This window comes from Scyliorhinus torazame, chromosome 25 (assembly GCF_047496885.1).
Source record: "Scyliorhinus torazame isolate Kashiwa2021f chromosome 25, sScyTor2.1, whole genome shotgun sequence".
Lineage (NCBI taxonomy): Eukaryota > Metazoa > Chordata > Chondrichthyes > Carcharhiniformes > Scyliorhinidae > Scyliorhinus > Scyliorhinus torazame.
The window spans coordinates 26,631,899-26,649,716 of record NC_092731.1 but is presented as its reverse complement, the minus strand read 5'-3'; the positions used below and the strand labels follow the sequence as shown (position 1 = coordinate 26,649,716).

General features: G+C 54.6%; 1 protein-coding gene across 1 annotated transcript in view; it reads right to left on the bottom strand.

The window, feature by feature from the left end:
- LOC140402242 (cation channel sperm-associated auxiliary subunit gamma-like) overlaps positions 1–17,818 on the bottom strand; it is a 317,982-nt gene that overhangs the window by 107,175 nt on the left and 192,989 nt on the right. Inside the window, exons 20-21 of the mRNA XM_072489871.1 lie at positions 17,327–17,451; positions 10,658–10,738 (exon numbers count right to left, since the gene is read on the bottom strand). Of these exons, the coding sequence (XP_072345972.1) occupies positions 10,658–10,738; positions 17,327–17,451 (206 nt within the window). The remainder of the gene's footprint in view (positions 1–10,657; positions 10,739–17,326; positions 17,452–17,818) is intronic.

Genomic DNA, 17,818 nt, shown 5'->3' with positions numbered 1-17,818 from the left:
AGCCTCTGCCGAACTGTCTCAGAGCGACAGCCTCTGCCGCGCTGTCTCAGAGCGACAGCCTCTGCCCAGCTGTCTCAGAGCAACAGCCTCTGCCGAACTGTCTCAGAGCGACAGCCTCTGCCGCGCTGTCTCAGAGCGACAGGCTCTGCCCAGCTGTCCCAGAGCGACAGCCTCTGCCCAGCTGTCCCAGAGCGACAGCCTCTGCCCTGCTGTCCCAGAGCGACAGCCTCTGCCCAGCTGTCCCAGAGCGACAGCCACTGCCCAGCTGTCTCAGAGCGACAGCCTCTGCCCAGCTGTCTCAGGGCGACAGCCTCTGCCCAGCTGTCTCAGAGCGACAGCCTCTGCCCAGCTGTCTCAGAGCGACAGCCTCTGCCCAGCTGTCTCAGGGCGACAGCCTCTGCCCGGCTGTCTCAGACCGACAGCCTCTGCCCGGCTGTCTCAGAGCGACAGCCTCTGCCCAGCTGTCTCAGAGCGACAGCCTCTGTCAAACTGTCTCAGAGCGACAGCCTCTGCCCAGCTGTCTCAGAACAACAGCCTCTGCCCAGCTGTCTCAGAGCGACAGCCTCTGCCCAGCTGTCTCAGAGCGACAGCCTCTGCCCAGCTGTCTCAGAGCGACAGCCTCTGCCCAGCTGTCTCAGGGCAACAGCCTCTGCCCAGCTGTCTCAGAGCGACAGCCTCTGCCCAGCTGTCTCAGAGCGACAGCCTCTGCCCAGCTGTCTCAGAGCGACAGCCTCTGCCCAGCTGTCTCAGAGCGACAGCCTCTGCCCGGCTGTTTCAGAGCGACAGCCTCTGCCCGGCTCTCTCAGAGCGACAGCCTCTGCCCGGCTGTCTCAGAGCGACAGCCTCTGCCCAGCTGTCTCAGAGCGACAGCCTCTGCCCAGCTGTCTCAGAGCGACAGCCTCTGCCCAGCTGTCTCAGAGCGACAGCCTCTGCCCAGCTGTCTCAAAGCGACAGCCTCTGCCGAACTGTCTCAGGGCGACAGCCTCTGCCCAGCTGTCTCAGAGCGACAGCCTCTGCCCAGCTGTCTCAGAGCGACAGCCTCTGCCCAGCTGTCTCAGGGCGACAGCCTCTGCCCAGCTGTCTCAGAGCGACAGCCTCTGCCCAGCTGTCTCAGAGCGACAGCCTCTGCCCGGCTGTCTCAGAGCGACAGCCTCTGCCCAGCTGTCTCAGAGCGACAGCCTCTCCCGAACTGTCTCAGGGCGACAGCCTCTGCCCAGCTGTCTCAGAGCGACAGCCTCTGCCCAGCTGTTTCAGGGCGACAGCCTCTGCCGAACTGTCTCAGGGCGACAGCCTCTGCCGAACTGTCTCAGGGCGACAGCCTCTGCCCAGCTGTCTCAGAGCGACAGCCTCTGCCCAGCTGTCTCAGGGCGACAGCCTCTGCCGAACTGTCTCAGAGCGACAGCCTCTGCCCAGCTGTCTCAGAGCGACAGCCCCTGCCCAGCTGTCTCAGAGTGACAGCCTCTGCCCAGCTGTTTCAGGGCGACAGCCTCTGCCGAACTGTCTCAGGGCGACAGCCTCTGCCGAACTGTCTCAGAGCGACAGCCTCTGCCCAGCTGTCTCAGAGCGACAGCCTCTGCCCAGCTGTCTCAGGGCGACAGCCTCTGCCGAACTGTCTCAGAGCGACAGCCTCTGCCCAGCTGTCTCAGAGCGACAGCCTCTGCCCAGCTGTCTCAGAGCGACAGCCTCTGCCCAGCTGTCTCAAAGCGACAGCCTCTGCCGAACTGTCTCAGAGCGACAGCCTCTGCCCAGCTGTCTCAGAGCGACAGCCTCTGCCCAGCTGTCTCAGAGCGACAGCCTCTGCCCAGCTGTCTCAAAGCGACAGCCTCTGCCGAACTGTCTCAGAGCGACAGCCTCTGCCCAGCTGTCTCAGAGCGACAGCCTCTGCCCAGCTGTCTCAGGGCGACAGCCTCTGCCGAACTGTCTCAGAGCGACAGCCTCTGCCCAGCTGTCTCAGAGCGACAGCCCCTGCCCAGCTGTCTCAGAGTGACAGCCTCTGCCCAGCTGTCTCAAAGCGACAGCCTCTGCCGAACTGTCTCAGGGCGACAGCCTCTGCCCGGCTGTCTCAGGGCGACAGCCTCTGCCCAGCTGTCTCAGAGCGACAGCCTCTGCCCAGCTGTCTCAAAGCGACAGCCTCTGCCGAACTGTCTCAGGGCGACAGCCTCTGCCCAGCTGTCTCAGAGCGACAGCCTCTGCCCAGCTGTCTCAGAGCGACAGCCTCTGCCCAGCTGTCTCAGGGCGACAGCCTCTGCCCAGCTGTCTCAGAGCGACAGCCTCTGCCCAGCTGTCTCAGGGCGACAGCCTCTGCCCAGCTGTCTCAGAGCGACAGGCTCTGCCCGGCTGTCTCAGAGCGACAGCCTCTGCCCAGCTGTCTCAGGGCGACAGCCTCTGCCGAACTGTCTCAGGGCGACAGCCTCTGCCCAGCTGTCTCAGAGCGACAGCCTCTGCCCAGCTGTCTCAGGGCGACAGCCTCTGCAAAACTGTCTCAGAGCGACAGCCTCTGCCCAGCTGTCTCAGAGCGACAGCCCCTGCCCAGCTGTCTCAGAGTGACAGCCTCTGCCCAGCTGTCTCTGAGCGACAGCCTCTGCCCAGCTGTCTCAGAGCGACAGCCTCTGCCCAGCTGTCTCAGAGCGACAGCCTCTGCCCAGCTGTCTCAGAGCGACAGCCCCTGCCCGGCTGTCTCAGAGCGACAGCCTCTGCCCGGCTGTCTCAGAGTGACAGCCTCTGCCCAGCTGTCTCAGAGCGACAGCCCCTGCCCAGCTGTCTCAGAGCGACAGCCTCTGCCCGGCTGTCTCAGAGCGACAGCCTCTGCCCAGCCGTCTCAGAGCGACAGCCTCTGCCCGGCTGTCTCAGAGCGACAGCCTCTGCCCGGCTGTCTCAGAGCGACAGCCTCTGCCGAACTTTCTCAGGGCGACAGCCTCTGCCCAGCTTTCTCAGGGCGACAGCCTCTGCCCAGCTGTCTCAGGGCGACAGCCTCGGCCCAGCTGTCTCAGAGCGACAGCCTCTGCCCAGCTGTCTCAGAGCGACAGCCTCTGCCCAGCTGTCTCAGAGCGACAGCCTCTGCCCAGCTGTCTCAGAGCCACAGCCTCTGCCCGGCTGTCTCAGAGCCACAGCCTCTGCCCAGCTGTCTCAGAGCGACAGCCCCTGCCCAGCTGTCTCAGAGTGACAGCCTCTGCCCAGCTGTCTCAAAGCGACAGCCTCTGCCGAACTGTCTCAGGGCGACAGCCTCTGCCCAGCTGTCTCAGAGCGACAGCCTCTGCCCAGCTGTCTCAGGGCGACAGCCTCTGCCGAACTGTCTCAGAGCGACAGCCTCTGCCCAGCTGTCTCAGAGCGACAGCCCCTGCCCAGCTGTCTCAGAGTGACAGCCTCTGCCCAGCTGTCTCAAAGCGACAGCCTCTGCCGAACTGTCTCAGGGCGACAGCCTCTGCCCGGCTGTCTCAGGGCGACAGCCTCTGCCCAGCTGTCTCAGAGCGACAGCCTCTGCCCAGCTGTCTCAAAGCGACAGCCTCTGCCGAACTGTCTCAGGGCGACAGCCTCTGCCCAGCTGTCTCAGAGCGACAGCCTCTGCCCAGCTGTCTCAGAGCGACAGCCTCTGCCCAGCTGTCTCAGGGCGACAGCCTCTGCCCAGCTGTTTCAGGGCGACAGCCTCTGCCGAACTGTCTCAGGGCGACAGCCTCTGCCGAACTGTCTCAGGGCGACAGCCTCTGCCCAGCTGTCTCAGAGCGACAGCCTCTGCCCAGCTGTCTCAGGGCGACAGCCTCTGCCGAACTGTCTCAGAGCGACAGCCTCTGCCCAGCTGTCTCAGAGCGACAGCCCCTGCCCAGCTGTCTCAGAGTGACAGCCTCTGCCCAGCTGTCTCAAAGCGACAGCCTCTGCCGAACTGTCTCAGGGCGACAGCCTCTGCCCGGCTGTCTCAGGGCGACAGCCTCTGCCCAGCTGTCTCAGAGCGACAGCCTCTGCCCAGCTGTCTCAAAGCGACAGCCTCTGCCGAACTGTCTCAGGGCGACAGCCTCTGCCCAGCTGTCTCAGAGCGACAGCCTCTGCCCAGCTGTCTCAGAGCGACAGCCTCTGCCCAGCTGTCTCAGGGCGACAGCCTCTGCCCAGCTGTCTCAGAGCGACAGCCTCTGCCCAGCTGTCTCAGGGCGACAGCCTCTGCCCAGCTGTCTCAGAGCGACAGGCTCTGCCCGGCTGTCTCAGAGCGACAGCCTCTGCCCAGCTGTCTCAGGGCGACAGCCTCTGCCGAACTGTCTCAGGGCGACAGCCTCTGCCCAGCTGTCTCAGAGCGACAGCCTCTGCCCAGCTGTCTCAGGGCGACAGCCTCTGCCGAACTGTCTCAGAGCGACAGCCTCTGCCCAGCTGTCTCAGAGCGACAGCCCCTGCCCAGCTGTCTCAGAGTGACAGCCTCTGCCCAGCTGTCTCTGAGCGACAGCCTCTGCCCAGCTGTCTCAGAGCGACAGCCTCTGCCCAGCTGTCTCAGAGCGACAGCCTCTGCCCAGCTGTCTCAGAGCGACAGCCCCTGCCCGGCTGTCTCAGAGCGACAGCCTCTGCCCGGCTGTCTCAGAGTGACAGCCTCTGCCCAGCTGTCTCAGAGCGACAGCCCCTGCCCAGCTGTCTCAGAGCGACAGCCTCTGCCCGGCTGTCTCAGAGCGACAGCCTCTGCCCAGCCGTCTCAGAGCGACAGCCTCTGCCCGGCTGTCTCAGAGCGACAGCCTCTGCCCGGCTGTCTCAGAGCGACAGCCTCTGCCCGGCTGTCTCAGAGCGACAGCCTCTGCCGAACTTTCTCAGGGCGACAGCCTCTGCCCAGCTTTCTCAGGGCGACAGCCTCTGCCCAGCTGTCTCAGGGCGACAGCCTCGGCCCAGCTGTCTCAGAGCGACAGCCTCTGCCCAGCTGTCTCAGAGCGACAGCCTCTGCCCAGCTGTCTCAGAGCGACAGCCTCTGCCCAGCTGTCTCAGAGCCACAGCCTCTGCCCGGCTGTCTCAGAGCCACAGACTCTGCCCAGCTGTCTCAGAGCGACAGCCTCTGCCCAGCTGTCTCAGAGCGACAGCCTCTGCCCAGCTGTCTCAGAGCGACAGCCTCTGCCCAGCTGTCTCAGAGCGACAGCCTCTGCCCAGCTGTCTCAGAGCGTCAGCCTCTGCCCAGCTGTCTCAGAGCGACAGCCTCTGCCCAGCTGTCTCAGGGCGACAGCCTCTGCACAGCTGTCTCAGAGCGACAGCCTCTGCCCAGCTGTCTCAGAGCGACAGCCTCTGCCGAACTGTCTCAGAGCGACAGCCTCTGCCGCGCTGTCTCAGAGCGACAGCCTCTGCCCAGCTGTCTCAGAGCAACAGCCTCTGCCGAACTGTCTCAGAGCGACAGCCTCTGCCGCGCTGTCTCAGAGCGACAGGCTCTGCCCAGCTGTCCCAGAGCGACAGCCTCTGCCCAGCTGTCCCAGAGCGACAGCCTCTGCCCTGCTGTCCCAGAGCGACAGCCTCTGCCCAGCTGTCCCAGAGCGACAGCCACTGCCCAGCTGTCTCAGGGCGACAGCCTCTGCCCAGCTGTCTCAGAGCGACAGCCTCTGCCCAGCTGTCTCAGGGCGACAGCCTCTGCCCAGCTGTCTCAGAGCGACAGCCTCTGCCCAGCTGTCTCAGATCGACAGCCTCTGCCCAGCTGTCTCAGGGCGACAGCCTCTGCCCGGCTGTCTCAGACCGACAGCCTCTGCCCGGCTGTCTCAGAGCGACAGCCTCTGCCCAGCTGTCTCAGAGCGACAGCCTCTGTCAAACTGTCTCAGAGCGACAGCCTCTGCCCAGCTGTCTCAGAACAACAGCCTCTGCCCAGCTGTCTCAGAGCGACAGCCTCTGCCCAGCTGTCTCAGAGCGACAGCCTCTGCCCAGCTGTCTCAGAGCGACAGCCTCTGCCCAGCTGTCTCAGGGCGACAGCCTCTGCCCAGCTGTCTCAGAGCGACAGCCTCTGCCCAGCTGTCTCAGAGCGACAGCCTCTGCCCAGCTGTCTCAGAGCGACAGCCTCTGCCCAGCTGTCTCAGAGCGACAGCCTCTGCCCGGCTGTTTCAGAGCGACAGCCTCTGCCCGGCTCTCTCAGAGCGACAGCCTCTGCCCGGCTGTCTCAGAGCGACAGCCTCTGCCCAGCTGTCTCAGAGCGACAGCCTCTGCCCAGCTGTTTCAGGGCGACAGCCTCTGCCGAACTGTCTCAGGGCGACAGCCTCTGCCGAACTGTCTCAGGGCGACAGCCTCTGCCCAGCTGTCTCAGAGCGACAGCCTCTGCCCAGCTGTCTCAGGGCGACAGCCTCTGCCCAGCTGTCTCAGAGCGACAGCCTCTGCCCAGCTGTCTCAGGGCGACAGCCTCTGCCCGGCTGTCTCAGAGCGACAGCCTCTGCCCAGCTGTCTCAGAGCGACAGCCTCTGCCCAGCTGTCTCAGAGCGACAGCCTCTGCCCAGCTGTCTCAGAGCGACAGCCTCTGCCCAGCTGTCTCAGAGCGACAGCCTCTGCCCAGCTGTCTCAGAGCGACAGCCTCTGCCCGGCTGTCTCAGAGCGACAGCCTCTGCCCAGCTGTCTCAGAGCGACAGCCTCTGCCCAGCTGTCCCAGAGCGACAGCCTCTGCCCAGCTGTCTCAGAGCGACAGCCTCTGCCCGGCTGTCTCAGAGCGACAGCCTCTGCCCAGCTGTCTCAGGGCGACAGCCTCTGCCCGGCTGTCTCAGAGCGACAGCCTCTGCCCAGCTGTCTCAGAGCGACAGCCTCTGCCCAGCTGTCTCAGAGCGACAGCCTCTGCCCAGCTGTCTCAGAGCGACAGCCTCTGCCCAGCTGTCTCAGGGAGCTGTTGACAGTGAAATATATACATTGATGTCGAAACTATTCCACAAGTATCTGGGCAGCCCAAGCATACACAGGCCTCCGACCCCAGACACATATGCTAATTTACTTTCAACCCTGACATGTTAACCCTGCCCTGGATCCAGGTTGGAGCTAAAATACAAAGGCCGTCTGGCCAATCAGCGTGGCCGCCAGACGGGCCACTTGAAATTGCTTTCAATTGGCTACCCCTCAGCGGGTGGAATCGCCTGCATGATTGTTAGCGGGCACGTTTCCGACCTCCGCGCACACCCACCGACCAACAAATTGTGTGAGTGCGCAACGATGTCAGGACGTGTGGCCAATGCTTTCTTGCACGGTTTCACGTGCTTCCGGTGGGGTGCGTGCCTGCTCTAGCAAAGTAGAATTCTGGCTTTATGTTGCAAAAGATTAAAGGCAGCACATTCTGGAGCAATGCATACAAGCCACAAGGTATAAAAGGAATTGTTGCATCAATTGTGCGCACAGGTTTGTGGTAATCAAAAGCTCTGTGAATGTGTTTTGTTGCTCACCGGCTGGCCTGTCCTTCGCCCTCTCCATAATCTGCAGTTCATTCAAACTCCGATCTCACACCGACTTCTTCTCACCCACTACCATTGTGCTCACTGGCCTGCATTAGCTCCCACTCTTCCAAATCTAAATTCTCATCTTTTTACTTAAATGCTTCCACACTCTCATATCCCTTCCAGTCTTGCATCCTGACACAACACTACTGCTCTGAATCTCACCTTTTATGCATCCTTCCTCCCAATCGCCTCACCAGCTGACTTCCAGCTGTCTAGGCTGCATGATACAGTTTTCCCCGATGTGCCTCTGTGCCTCTCCATCCCCCTTCAGGATAGGCATTGAGACCAACTTCTTTGATAAGCTTTAGGTCAGACCTCCTACACCCCCTTTAATCTGTCATGCGTGCTTGGTTGCATTTCTGCTCTTTTCCAGTCTCAATGGTGTCTTATTAACATGTGTGATGCACTATCAATTACGATGAGACGAGAGTAGAATGTAATCGAGGCTTTATTATACAGAGATGTGTGGCCTCCTACAGCAGCTGACGAAATGGCTGCTGTATGGAGAACACACATATTTATACTCCGCCTACTGGGTGGAGCCAGCAGGCAGGGATCTACCCGTACCTGTAGTACAGGGGCCTTACCGTAAAACCCATATATACAGTATAATACATCAATGGTGACTACCATGTCTCCTGCACATTCTCCCCGCGTCTGGGTGGGTTTCATGAGTCCAGCGGAGGTGGTGGAGAACTATATACATACAAATTGCTCTTAAAAATCACAGAGAATGTTACAAATTTAGGCGGTCCGGTGCCTTGATCTGTCGTCGGGAACGCCGCAGTGCTGGTGGCGACTCCGGCGTCGGCTTGGTCTTCGGTGACTCCGGGAGCGTGTTGAAATCCTCTTCATCCCCAGGTAGGGGCAAGGGGAGGACAGATTGTCCTGGAGCGGGGGCTTCGGTGGGGTGCGCCAGGGGAAGGGAGGGTGGCACCGGGGCGGGGGGGGGGGGGGGGGGGTGGGGGGGGACCAGCTGGTGCCAGGTCCCTGAGGGAGACTGTGTCTTGCCAGCCGTCGGGGTATGCTACGTAAGCGTACTGCGGGTTGGCGTGGAGTAGCTGTACCCTCTCAACCAACGGGTCCGCCTTGTGCACTCGCACGTGTTTATGGGGGAGAACAGGTCCTGGAGCTGCGAGCCAAGTCGGGAGCGAAAACCCGGAGGTGGACTCCTGGGGAAGGCAAAGAGACGTTCATGGGGGGTTTCGTTCGCCGCGGTGCACAGGAGCGACCGAATGGAGTGAAGTGCGTCATGGAGGACCTGCTGCCAGCGGGAGGCCGGGAGATTTCTGGACCGTAGGGCCAGCTGGACGGGCCTCCAGACCGTCCCATTCTCCCGCTCCACCTGCCCATTGCCCCTGGGGTTGTAACTGGTCGTCCTGCTCGAGGCAATGCCCCTGTTGAGCAGAAATGAGGATCCCCGGTCACTGTGGACGTAGGCGGGGAAACCGAACAGAGTGAAGATGGTGTTGAGGGCTTTGATGACGGTGCCAGATGTCATATCAGGGCATGGGACGGCAAAGGGGAATCGGGAATATTCGTCGACCACACCGAGGAAGTACGTGTTTCGGTCGGTGCAGGGGAGGGGCCCTTTGAAGTCCACGCTGAGGCGTTCAAAAGGGTGGGAGGCCTTCATGAGGCGCGCACGGTCTGGCTGGTAGAACTGCGGTTTACACTCCGCGCAGATCTGGCGGTCTCTGGTGATAGCCCTGACTTCCTCAATGGAGTAGGGCAGATTGCGGGCCTTAATGCGGGTAAAAACGGGTGACTACTGGGTGACAGAGATTGTCGTGCAGGGTCCGGAGTCGATCCACTTGTGCGCTGGCACATGTACCTCGGGATAGGGCATTTGGGGGGCTCGTTGAGCTTACCGGGGCGATACAAAATCTCCTAATTGTAGGTGGAGAGCTCGATCCTCCACCTCAAGATTTTATTGTTTTTGATCTTGCCCCGCTGTGTGTTGTTGAACATGAAGGCAACCGACCATTGGTCAGTGAGGAGAGTGAATTTCCTGCCAGCCAGGTAATGCCTCCAATGTCGCACATCTTCAACGATCATTTGAGCCTGCTTTTCAACAGAGGAGTGCCGAATTTCGGAGGCATGAAGGGTGCGGGAAAAGAATGCCAGGGGCCTGCCTGCCTGGTTGAGGGTGGCGGCCAGGGCGACGTCTGATGCATCACTCTCGACTTAGAAGGGGAGCGTCTCGTCGACCGCGTGCATTGCGGCCTTGGCGATGTTAGCCTTGATACGGCCTGATGAACCTCGGCCGTCAGTGGGAAAACAGTGGATTGAATGAGTGGGCGGGCCTTGTCCGCATAGTTTGGGACCCTCTGGGCGTAATACGAAAAGAACCCCAGGCATCGTTTGAGGGCCTTGGGCAGTGGGGGAGGGGGAGTTCCATGATGGGGCGCATGCGATCGGGGTCGGCCCTAGAACTCCGTTCTGAAGCACATAGCCGAGGATGGCTAATCGGTTCATGCTGAACACACACTTCTCCTTGTTGTAAGTGAGGTTGAGGAGAGTGGCAGTGTGGAGAAATTTTGAAAGGTTCGAATGTTCAGTGGCCGAAACAGCCTCGCAGTCACAGTCTCTCACTAGGGCGAGCAGGGCACGCCAGAAATCTTCCACAGACTCACCGGGAAGTTGGTGCCGCGTGGATCGGAGATACCTGGCATAGATTTTGTTGGTCCGCTGGGCATCATTCTTCTTCAGTAACGTCATGGCTTCTGCGTAGGTCGGCGCGTCCTGGACGAGGGGAAAAACGTTGGAGCTCAGCCGTGTGTACAGAATCTGGAACTTCTGTGCTTCTGGGATTGGGTCTGGCGCAGATCCGATGTATACTTCAAAACAGGCTAGCCAATGTTTGAAGTCTTTTTTGACGTTGTCTGCTTGAGAATGCAGCTGCAGGCGATCCGGCTTGATACGGAGGTCCATCTCTGAAAAATCTCTGTGTAATAAATTGATGCACTGTCAATTACGACGAGACGAGAGTAGAATGTAATCGAGGCTTTATTACACAGAGATGTGTGGCCTCCAACAGCAGCTTACGAAATGGCTGCTGTATAGAGAGCACACATATTTATACTCCGCCTACTGGGCGGAGCCAGCAGGCAGGGATCTACCCCCGTACCTGTAGTACAAGGGCCTTACCGTAAAACCCACATATACAGTATAATACATCAGTGGTGACTACCACAGTATGATTCAGTGCCATTTTACGCGCTGAATGTTTAGATACTCTCTTTGCTTCTTACCTTTATTGTAACTGAAAGCACGACCAGGTTTTCACCTGACAAGCTTTGTCCTACATAGTATTCTCGATCTTTCACTGTGACCTGAAGGAAAAGAGTGCAAGTGAAAAATAGTCCAGACAAAAAAGAAAATCAAGCTGATTCAAAAATGTGAACCTTGCTCCTGTTGTCTCCATGAGGTGATAAGGTGAGGAATGAGCTATATTTCCTGAGGACCTCTGCAGCAGCTTCACTCTGCACAACACTGGCAGGATAGCAAAGCCTCGAGCTTGTCAGGTGAGACACCACACGGGGTCTGGTTTTATCCATTGGCACGAGGGAACATTGGGACAATAATTGATGATATGAGGTTAATTTTAGCTTAATCATGTTGAGAACTGCATACAGCTTTGGGCCCAGATTTCCATGGAGTCAGGCCAAGTCAGGAGGCCTTTATATATAGGGACTCGATCCTGGGATTCCCATCCCCAAATTCCCATTTCCCACAACCTCTGCGAGTCTGCATGCAGCATTCCTGCCCTTATTGGCTACATTGTGGAGGGTGGGTATTTTAAACTACTCCCAACAACACGCCCCCAACCACCCCCGCATCTTCGATGGAGCCTGACCCATTATGTTCGTAAAACATGATTCATGACATCTGAGAGGAGTCTTGAGCATTGGGGCAATCCAAGCTCTGAATAAGGAACCAAAGAAAAATGCTATTCCACATTTCCCCTCTTGCCTTCTTATAAAGCTGTCAATCGTAAATCTAAAAGCTTTGAAAAAAAACTCTTCAAAGAAAGATTGGATTGCTATAAGCTAATAAAGATGTCAATCAAACAAAGCTATCACTTCAAGTTGTGTCAGCATTGCCAATGGACCTGAGTATGTTGTTCATCCTTGAAGTTCAGCCAAGCATTCATAATGCGATCACCGGGAAGGGGAAGGGGGGGGGGGGAGAAATACAGATGGCCAGCACACATTGACACAGTTGCCAGATTAAGAGGTGGGAAGTGGATTAAAGCGGTTTGTCATTGATACAATGAATGGCTTTGATTGATTGACAGCTTTGAAGAGTTTTCTTTTACAGAAGAAATTTCCAACTCTCTTTGCTTATTGTGGCAGTTTCAGGAGCATTTTAAAGACTTAATAGACCTGCCAATGGCACATTGTTTCCGTGAATAGTGGATACTGGAAGAATTGATATGGAGGCTGCATGGGGGAGCATAGTTGGCCCCTAGGATGTATGAGGAGACATGGAGTGGGTATAAGGAGACATGGAGTAGGCATGAGGGCATGGACGGTGGGTGGGATGTGAGAGGTGTAGGCTTGAGGTCCTAACAGCCAAGATTTCACTGAAGACAATGCCTAGTAAATGGAGATGCATCTTTTAGCCTAGTAGCTTCACCGTCCCCTTGCCTCTGTTGGCAGCTTGGGCCTGTCATTGGAGGCGGTCAGTCCAACTCCATTCTGCAACCCCACCCACAAACCCCGCTCCCCACCCCAGAACAAAGATATGGTGGCTGGGGTCCCCATAAAAAAGCCAGAGCTTAACTGACCCCTTCTTCCTGTCTCCTTCACAGAAATCCAGTCTCGACCTTCTTATTAAGGGGTGATATACTTTTATAGGAAGCAGTTCAGAAGAGGTTCACTAGGTTGGATCCTGGGATGAAGGGATTGCCATGTGAGGATAGGACAAGTTGGGACTATAATAATCAGAGTTCAGAAAATTGAGAGAAGAATGTTTTCTCATTGAAACAAATAGGTTTCTGAGGGAGCTTGTCAGATATAGGTGCTGAAAGGGTGTTTCCCGTTTTGGGGGATCTAGAATTAGGGGGCAAAGTTTCAAAATAAGGGTCTCCCATACCCCTGTTGCTATGTCTTATTTACATTTGTTAAGACAAGATGAGGGAGAACTTCTTCTCTCAGAGGGTTTGTTAATATTTCGAATTCTCTACCCCAGGGACCAGTGGAGGCTGCGTCATTGTATATTTTCAAGGCTGAGTTAAGACATATTTTTGATATACAAGGGAGTCAAGGGTAAGAACGTAAAGCAGTACAGCACGGTACAGGCCCTTCGGCCCATGCTGTTGTGCCAACCATTTATCCTAATCTAAGGTCAACCTAACCTACACCCCTTCAATTTACTGCTGTGCCTGTCCAAGTGTCGCTTAAATATCCCTAATGACTCAGACTCCACCACCTCTGCTGGCAGTGCATTCCACGCACCCACCACTCTCTGTGTAAAGAACCTACCTCTGACATCTCCCCTATACCTTCCTCCAATCACCATAAAATTATGTCCCCTCGTGACAACCATTTCCGCCCTGGGGAAAAGTCTCTGGCTATCCACTCTATCAATGCCTCTCATCACCTTGTACACCTCTATCAAGTCACCTCTCTTCCTTCTTCGCTCCAGTGAGAAAAGCCCTCGCTCCCTCAATCTTTCTTGATAAGACAGGCCCTCCATTCCAGGCAGCATCCTGGTAAACCTCCTCTGTACCCTCTCCAAAGCATCCACATCTTTTCTATAATGAGGCGACCAGAACTGGACACAATATTCCAAGTGTGGTCTAACTAGGGTTTTATAAAGCTGCAGCAAAACCTCGCGGCTCTTAAACTCAATCCCCCTGTTAATGAAAGCCAACACACCATACGCCTTCTTAACAACCCTATCAACTTGGTGGCAACTTTGAGGGATCTATGTACGTGGACCCCAAGATCCCTCTGTTCCTCCACACTTCCAAGAATCCTGCCTTTAACCCGGTATTCAGCATTCAAATTCGACCTTCAAAAATAAATCACTTCACATTTATCTAGGTTGAACTCCATCTGCCACTTCTCAGCCCAGCTCAAAATCCTGTCAATGTCCTGTTCTTACCTGCAACAACCCTCAACACTATCTACAACTCCCCCAACTTTTGTGTCATCGGCAAACTTACTAACCCACCCTTCCACTTCCTCATCCAAGTCATTTATAAAAACCACAAAGAGTAGAGGTCCCAGAAAAGATCCCTGCGGGACACCACTGGTCACCGACCTCCAAGCGGAATATTTTCCATCCACTACCACTCGCTGTCTTCTTTCGGCGAGCCAATTCTGTATCCAGACAGCCAAATTTCCCCGTATCCCATGCCCCCTAACTTTCTGAATGAGCCCACATGGGGAACCTTATCAAATGCCTTACTGAAATCCATATACACCACATCCACTGCCCGACCTTCATCAATGTGTCTCGTCACATCCTCAAAGAATTCAATGAGGCTTGTGAGGCATGACCTGCCCCTCACAAAGCCATGCTGACTATCTTTAATCAAACTATGTTTTTCTAAATAATCATAAATCCTATCTCTCAGAATCCTTTCCAATATTTTGCTCACCACAGACGGATGGGTCTGTAATTCGCAGGGATTTCCCTATTCCCTTTCTTGAGCAGGGGAACAACATTCGCCTCCCTCCAATCATCTGGTACTCCTCCAGTGGAGAGTGAGGATGCAAAGATCATTGCCAACGGCGCAGCAATCTCCTCCCTCGCTTGCCGTAGTGATCTTGGATACATCACGTCTGGCCCAGGGGACCTATCTATCCTGATGCTTTTCAAAATTTCCAGCACATCCTCTTTCTTAATATCAACCTGTTTGAGTCTATTAACCTGGTGCACACTGTTCTCATGAGCAACAAGGTCCTTCTCTCTAGTGAATACTAGACCAAACAGGAAAGTGGAGTTAAAGCAACAACCAGATCAGTCGTGAGCTTACTGAGTGGCAGGGCAGACTCGATGGGCAAATGGCCTACTCATGCTCTTAATTCTTTTGTTCTTGTGTAAAATATGGCTCAGGAACTACACTTTGCTGTAATTTGTCAATCGTGGCACTACTTTCTTCCACTGGTTTGTGAATGATTAAGTAGCCGGCCTTTGGAGAATACCCAGCAAAGAGAAATGGGAATTATTGAGCTGAGGTAATGACTGGAATTTTCCGGCCGTTCTCGTCGGTGGGATCTTCCTGTCCTGCTGACAGCAAACCCCACCACAGGTTTTCCAAGGGGGTGCATAGAATGGGAACCCCCGTTTGACACTGCCAGTCAATGGCGTGCCTCTTCCACCCACCGCGAAGCACGCCAAGGGGTGCCCAGAAATTCTGCCCATTGTTTAATTTTGGTAGAGGTGGAACTGGGTGTGAACATTCTATAACATGACCAAAAAAATCTTCCATCCCAAACCAATGCATAGATCAGATTATCGGTGAGACTTTTTTCAGCAGTTCTCAAGGTCATGACTTCAAAGAACAAAGAACAAAGAACAAAGAAAAGTATAGCACAGGAACAGGCCCTTCGGCCCTCCAAGCCCGTGCCGACCATGCTGCCCGGCTAAACTAAAATCTTCGACACTTCCTGGGTCCGTATCCCTCTATTCCCATCCTATTCATGTATTTGTCAAGATGCCCCTTAAATGTCACTATCGTCCCTGCTTCCACCACCTCCTCCGGTAGCGAGTTCCAGGCACCCACTACCCTCTGTGTAAAAAACTTTCCTCGTACATCTCCTCTAAGCCTTGCCCCTCGCACCTTAAACCTATGCCCCCTAGTAATTGACCCCTCTACACTGGGGAAAAGCCTCTGACCATCCACTCTGACTATGCCCCCCATAATTTTGTAGACCTTTATCAGGTCGTCCCTCAACTTCCATCGTTCCAGTGAGAACAAACCGCGTTTATTCAACCGCTCCTCATAGCTAATGCCCTCCATACCAGGCAACATCCTGGTAAATCTCTTCTGCACCCTCTCTAAAGCCTCCACATCCTTCTGGTAGTGTGGCGACCAGAATTGAACACTATACTCCAAGTGTGGCCTAACTAAGGTTCTATACAGCTGCAACATGACTTACCAATTCTTATACTCAATGCCCCGGCCAATGAAGGCAAGCATGTCGTATGCCTTCTTGACTACCTTCTCCACCTGTGTTGCCCCTTTCAGTGACCTGTGGACCTGTACTCCTAGATCTCTCTGACTTTCAATACTCTTGAGGGTTCTACCATTCACTGTATATTCCCTACCTGCATTGGACCTTCCAAAATGCATTACCTCACATTTGTCCGGATTAAACTCCATCTGCCATCTCTCCGCCCAAGTCTCCAAACAATCTAAATCCTGCTGTATCCTCTGACAGTCCTCATCGCTATCCGCAATTCCACCAACCTTTGTGTCATCTGCAAATTTACTAATCAGACCAGTTACATTTTCCTCCAAATCATTTATATATACTACGAACAGCAAAGGTCCCAGCACTGATCCCTGCGGAACACCACTAGTCACAGCCCTCCAATTAGAAAAGCACCCTTCCATTGCTACTCTCTGCCTTCTATGACCGAGCCAGTTCTGTATCCACCTTGCCAGCTCACCCATTATCCTGTGTGACTTCACCTTTTATACCAGTCTACCATGAGGGACCTTGTCAAAGGCCTTACTGAAGTCCATATAGACAACATCCACTGCCCTACCTGCATCAATCATCTTTGTGACCTCTTCGAAAAACTCTATCAAGTTAGTGAGACACGACCTCCCCTTCACAAAACCGTGCTGCCTCTCACTAATACGTCCATTTGCTTCCAAATGGGAGTAGATCCTGTCTCAAAGAATTCTCTCCAGTAATTTCCCTACCACTGAAGTAAGGCTCACCGGCCTGTAGTTCCCTGGATTATCCTTGCTGCCCTTCTTAAACAAAGGAACAACATTGGCTATTCTCCAGTCCTCCAGGACATCACCTGAAGACAGTGAGAATCCAAAGATTTCTGTCAAGGCCTCAGCAATTTCCTCTCTAGCCTCCTTCCGTATTCTGGAGTAGATCCCATCAGGCCCTGGGGACTTATCTACCTTAATATTTTTCAAGACGCCCAACACCGTGTCTTTTTGAATCTCAATGTGACCCAGGCTATCTACACCCCCTTCTCCAACTGCACTCTGCCCCTGCACCCCCCCCCCCCCCCCACCCCTTTCCCATCCCTTGAGTGCAGAATGTGGAAAATTGTTAGTGGTCAGGTAGATGACTGATACAAACTATCTGACCTTTTTTTATATCCCCATACTTCGGTGGCAAAGAAAATTGGGAGATGATGTAAGAGAGTCTGCTGGATTACTACAAACTGAATTTTATCTGCCAATAAAGGATTATATTAATTGTAGTTTAGAAGAGTGAGACGGGATCGCATGGAAACTTACAAAATTCCAACAGGGTTAGACAGGGTAGATTCCGAAAGAATGTTCCCGATGGTGGGGGAGTCCAGAACACGGGGTCATAGTTTGAGGATAAGGGCTAAATCTTTTAGGACTGAGGTGAGGAGAAATTTCTTCACCCAGAGAGCGGTGAACCTGTGGAATTCACCACCACAGAAAGTAGGTGAGGCCAAACGTTGTGTAATTTCAAGAAGGAATTCGATATAGCTCTTGGGGCTAAAGGGATCAAGGGGTGTGGGGGGAAGGCAGGATCAGGGTATTGAACATGATGATCAACCATGATCATAATGAATGGCGGAGCAGGCTCGAAGGGCCAAATGGCCTCCTCCTGCTTCTATTTTCTATGTTTCTAAACCTTGAAATTAACCTCATTGCAAAATGTAACAATGACTCCATGGAGTATTCAGCAAACAACATTTTCACATGTTCCTTTTTGTATGTCTCAGTACTCTACACATACCTTATATATTAGGCTCCCTCTATTTAATATTTCCTGCCTCTCTAGATATACCAGAACATATTCTGGGGAGGAAACATGTGCTGACATCCATACCTGATTGAGTTCATATTTCATATCAAGTTTTCCTATAACATAGAAGACAAATCAGTGTCTGTGTGCTTAGGTTTAATGGGAAGAAAAGCTGTCAGTTATAAACAGTGACTTGGTAGCAATGTACTTAAAAATTGGTGATAAATTGATCATTGAAAGATTATATATCGTGGTCCACAATTAGGCCCGTAGTGATGTCAGGCCCGTAGTGATGTCAGGCCCGTAGTGATGTCAGGCCCGTAGTGATGTGAATCAGTTTTTAAAAAATCATTTATGTGATATGGGTATCACTGGCTAGGCCAGCATTTATTGCCCATCCCCCTACAGAAGGTGGAGGTAAACTGCCTTCTTGAACCACTGCAGTCCCTGAGATGTCGGTACATCCACAGTCCTGTTAGGGAG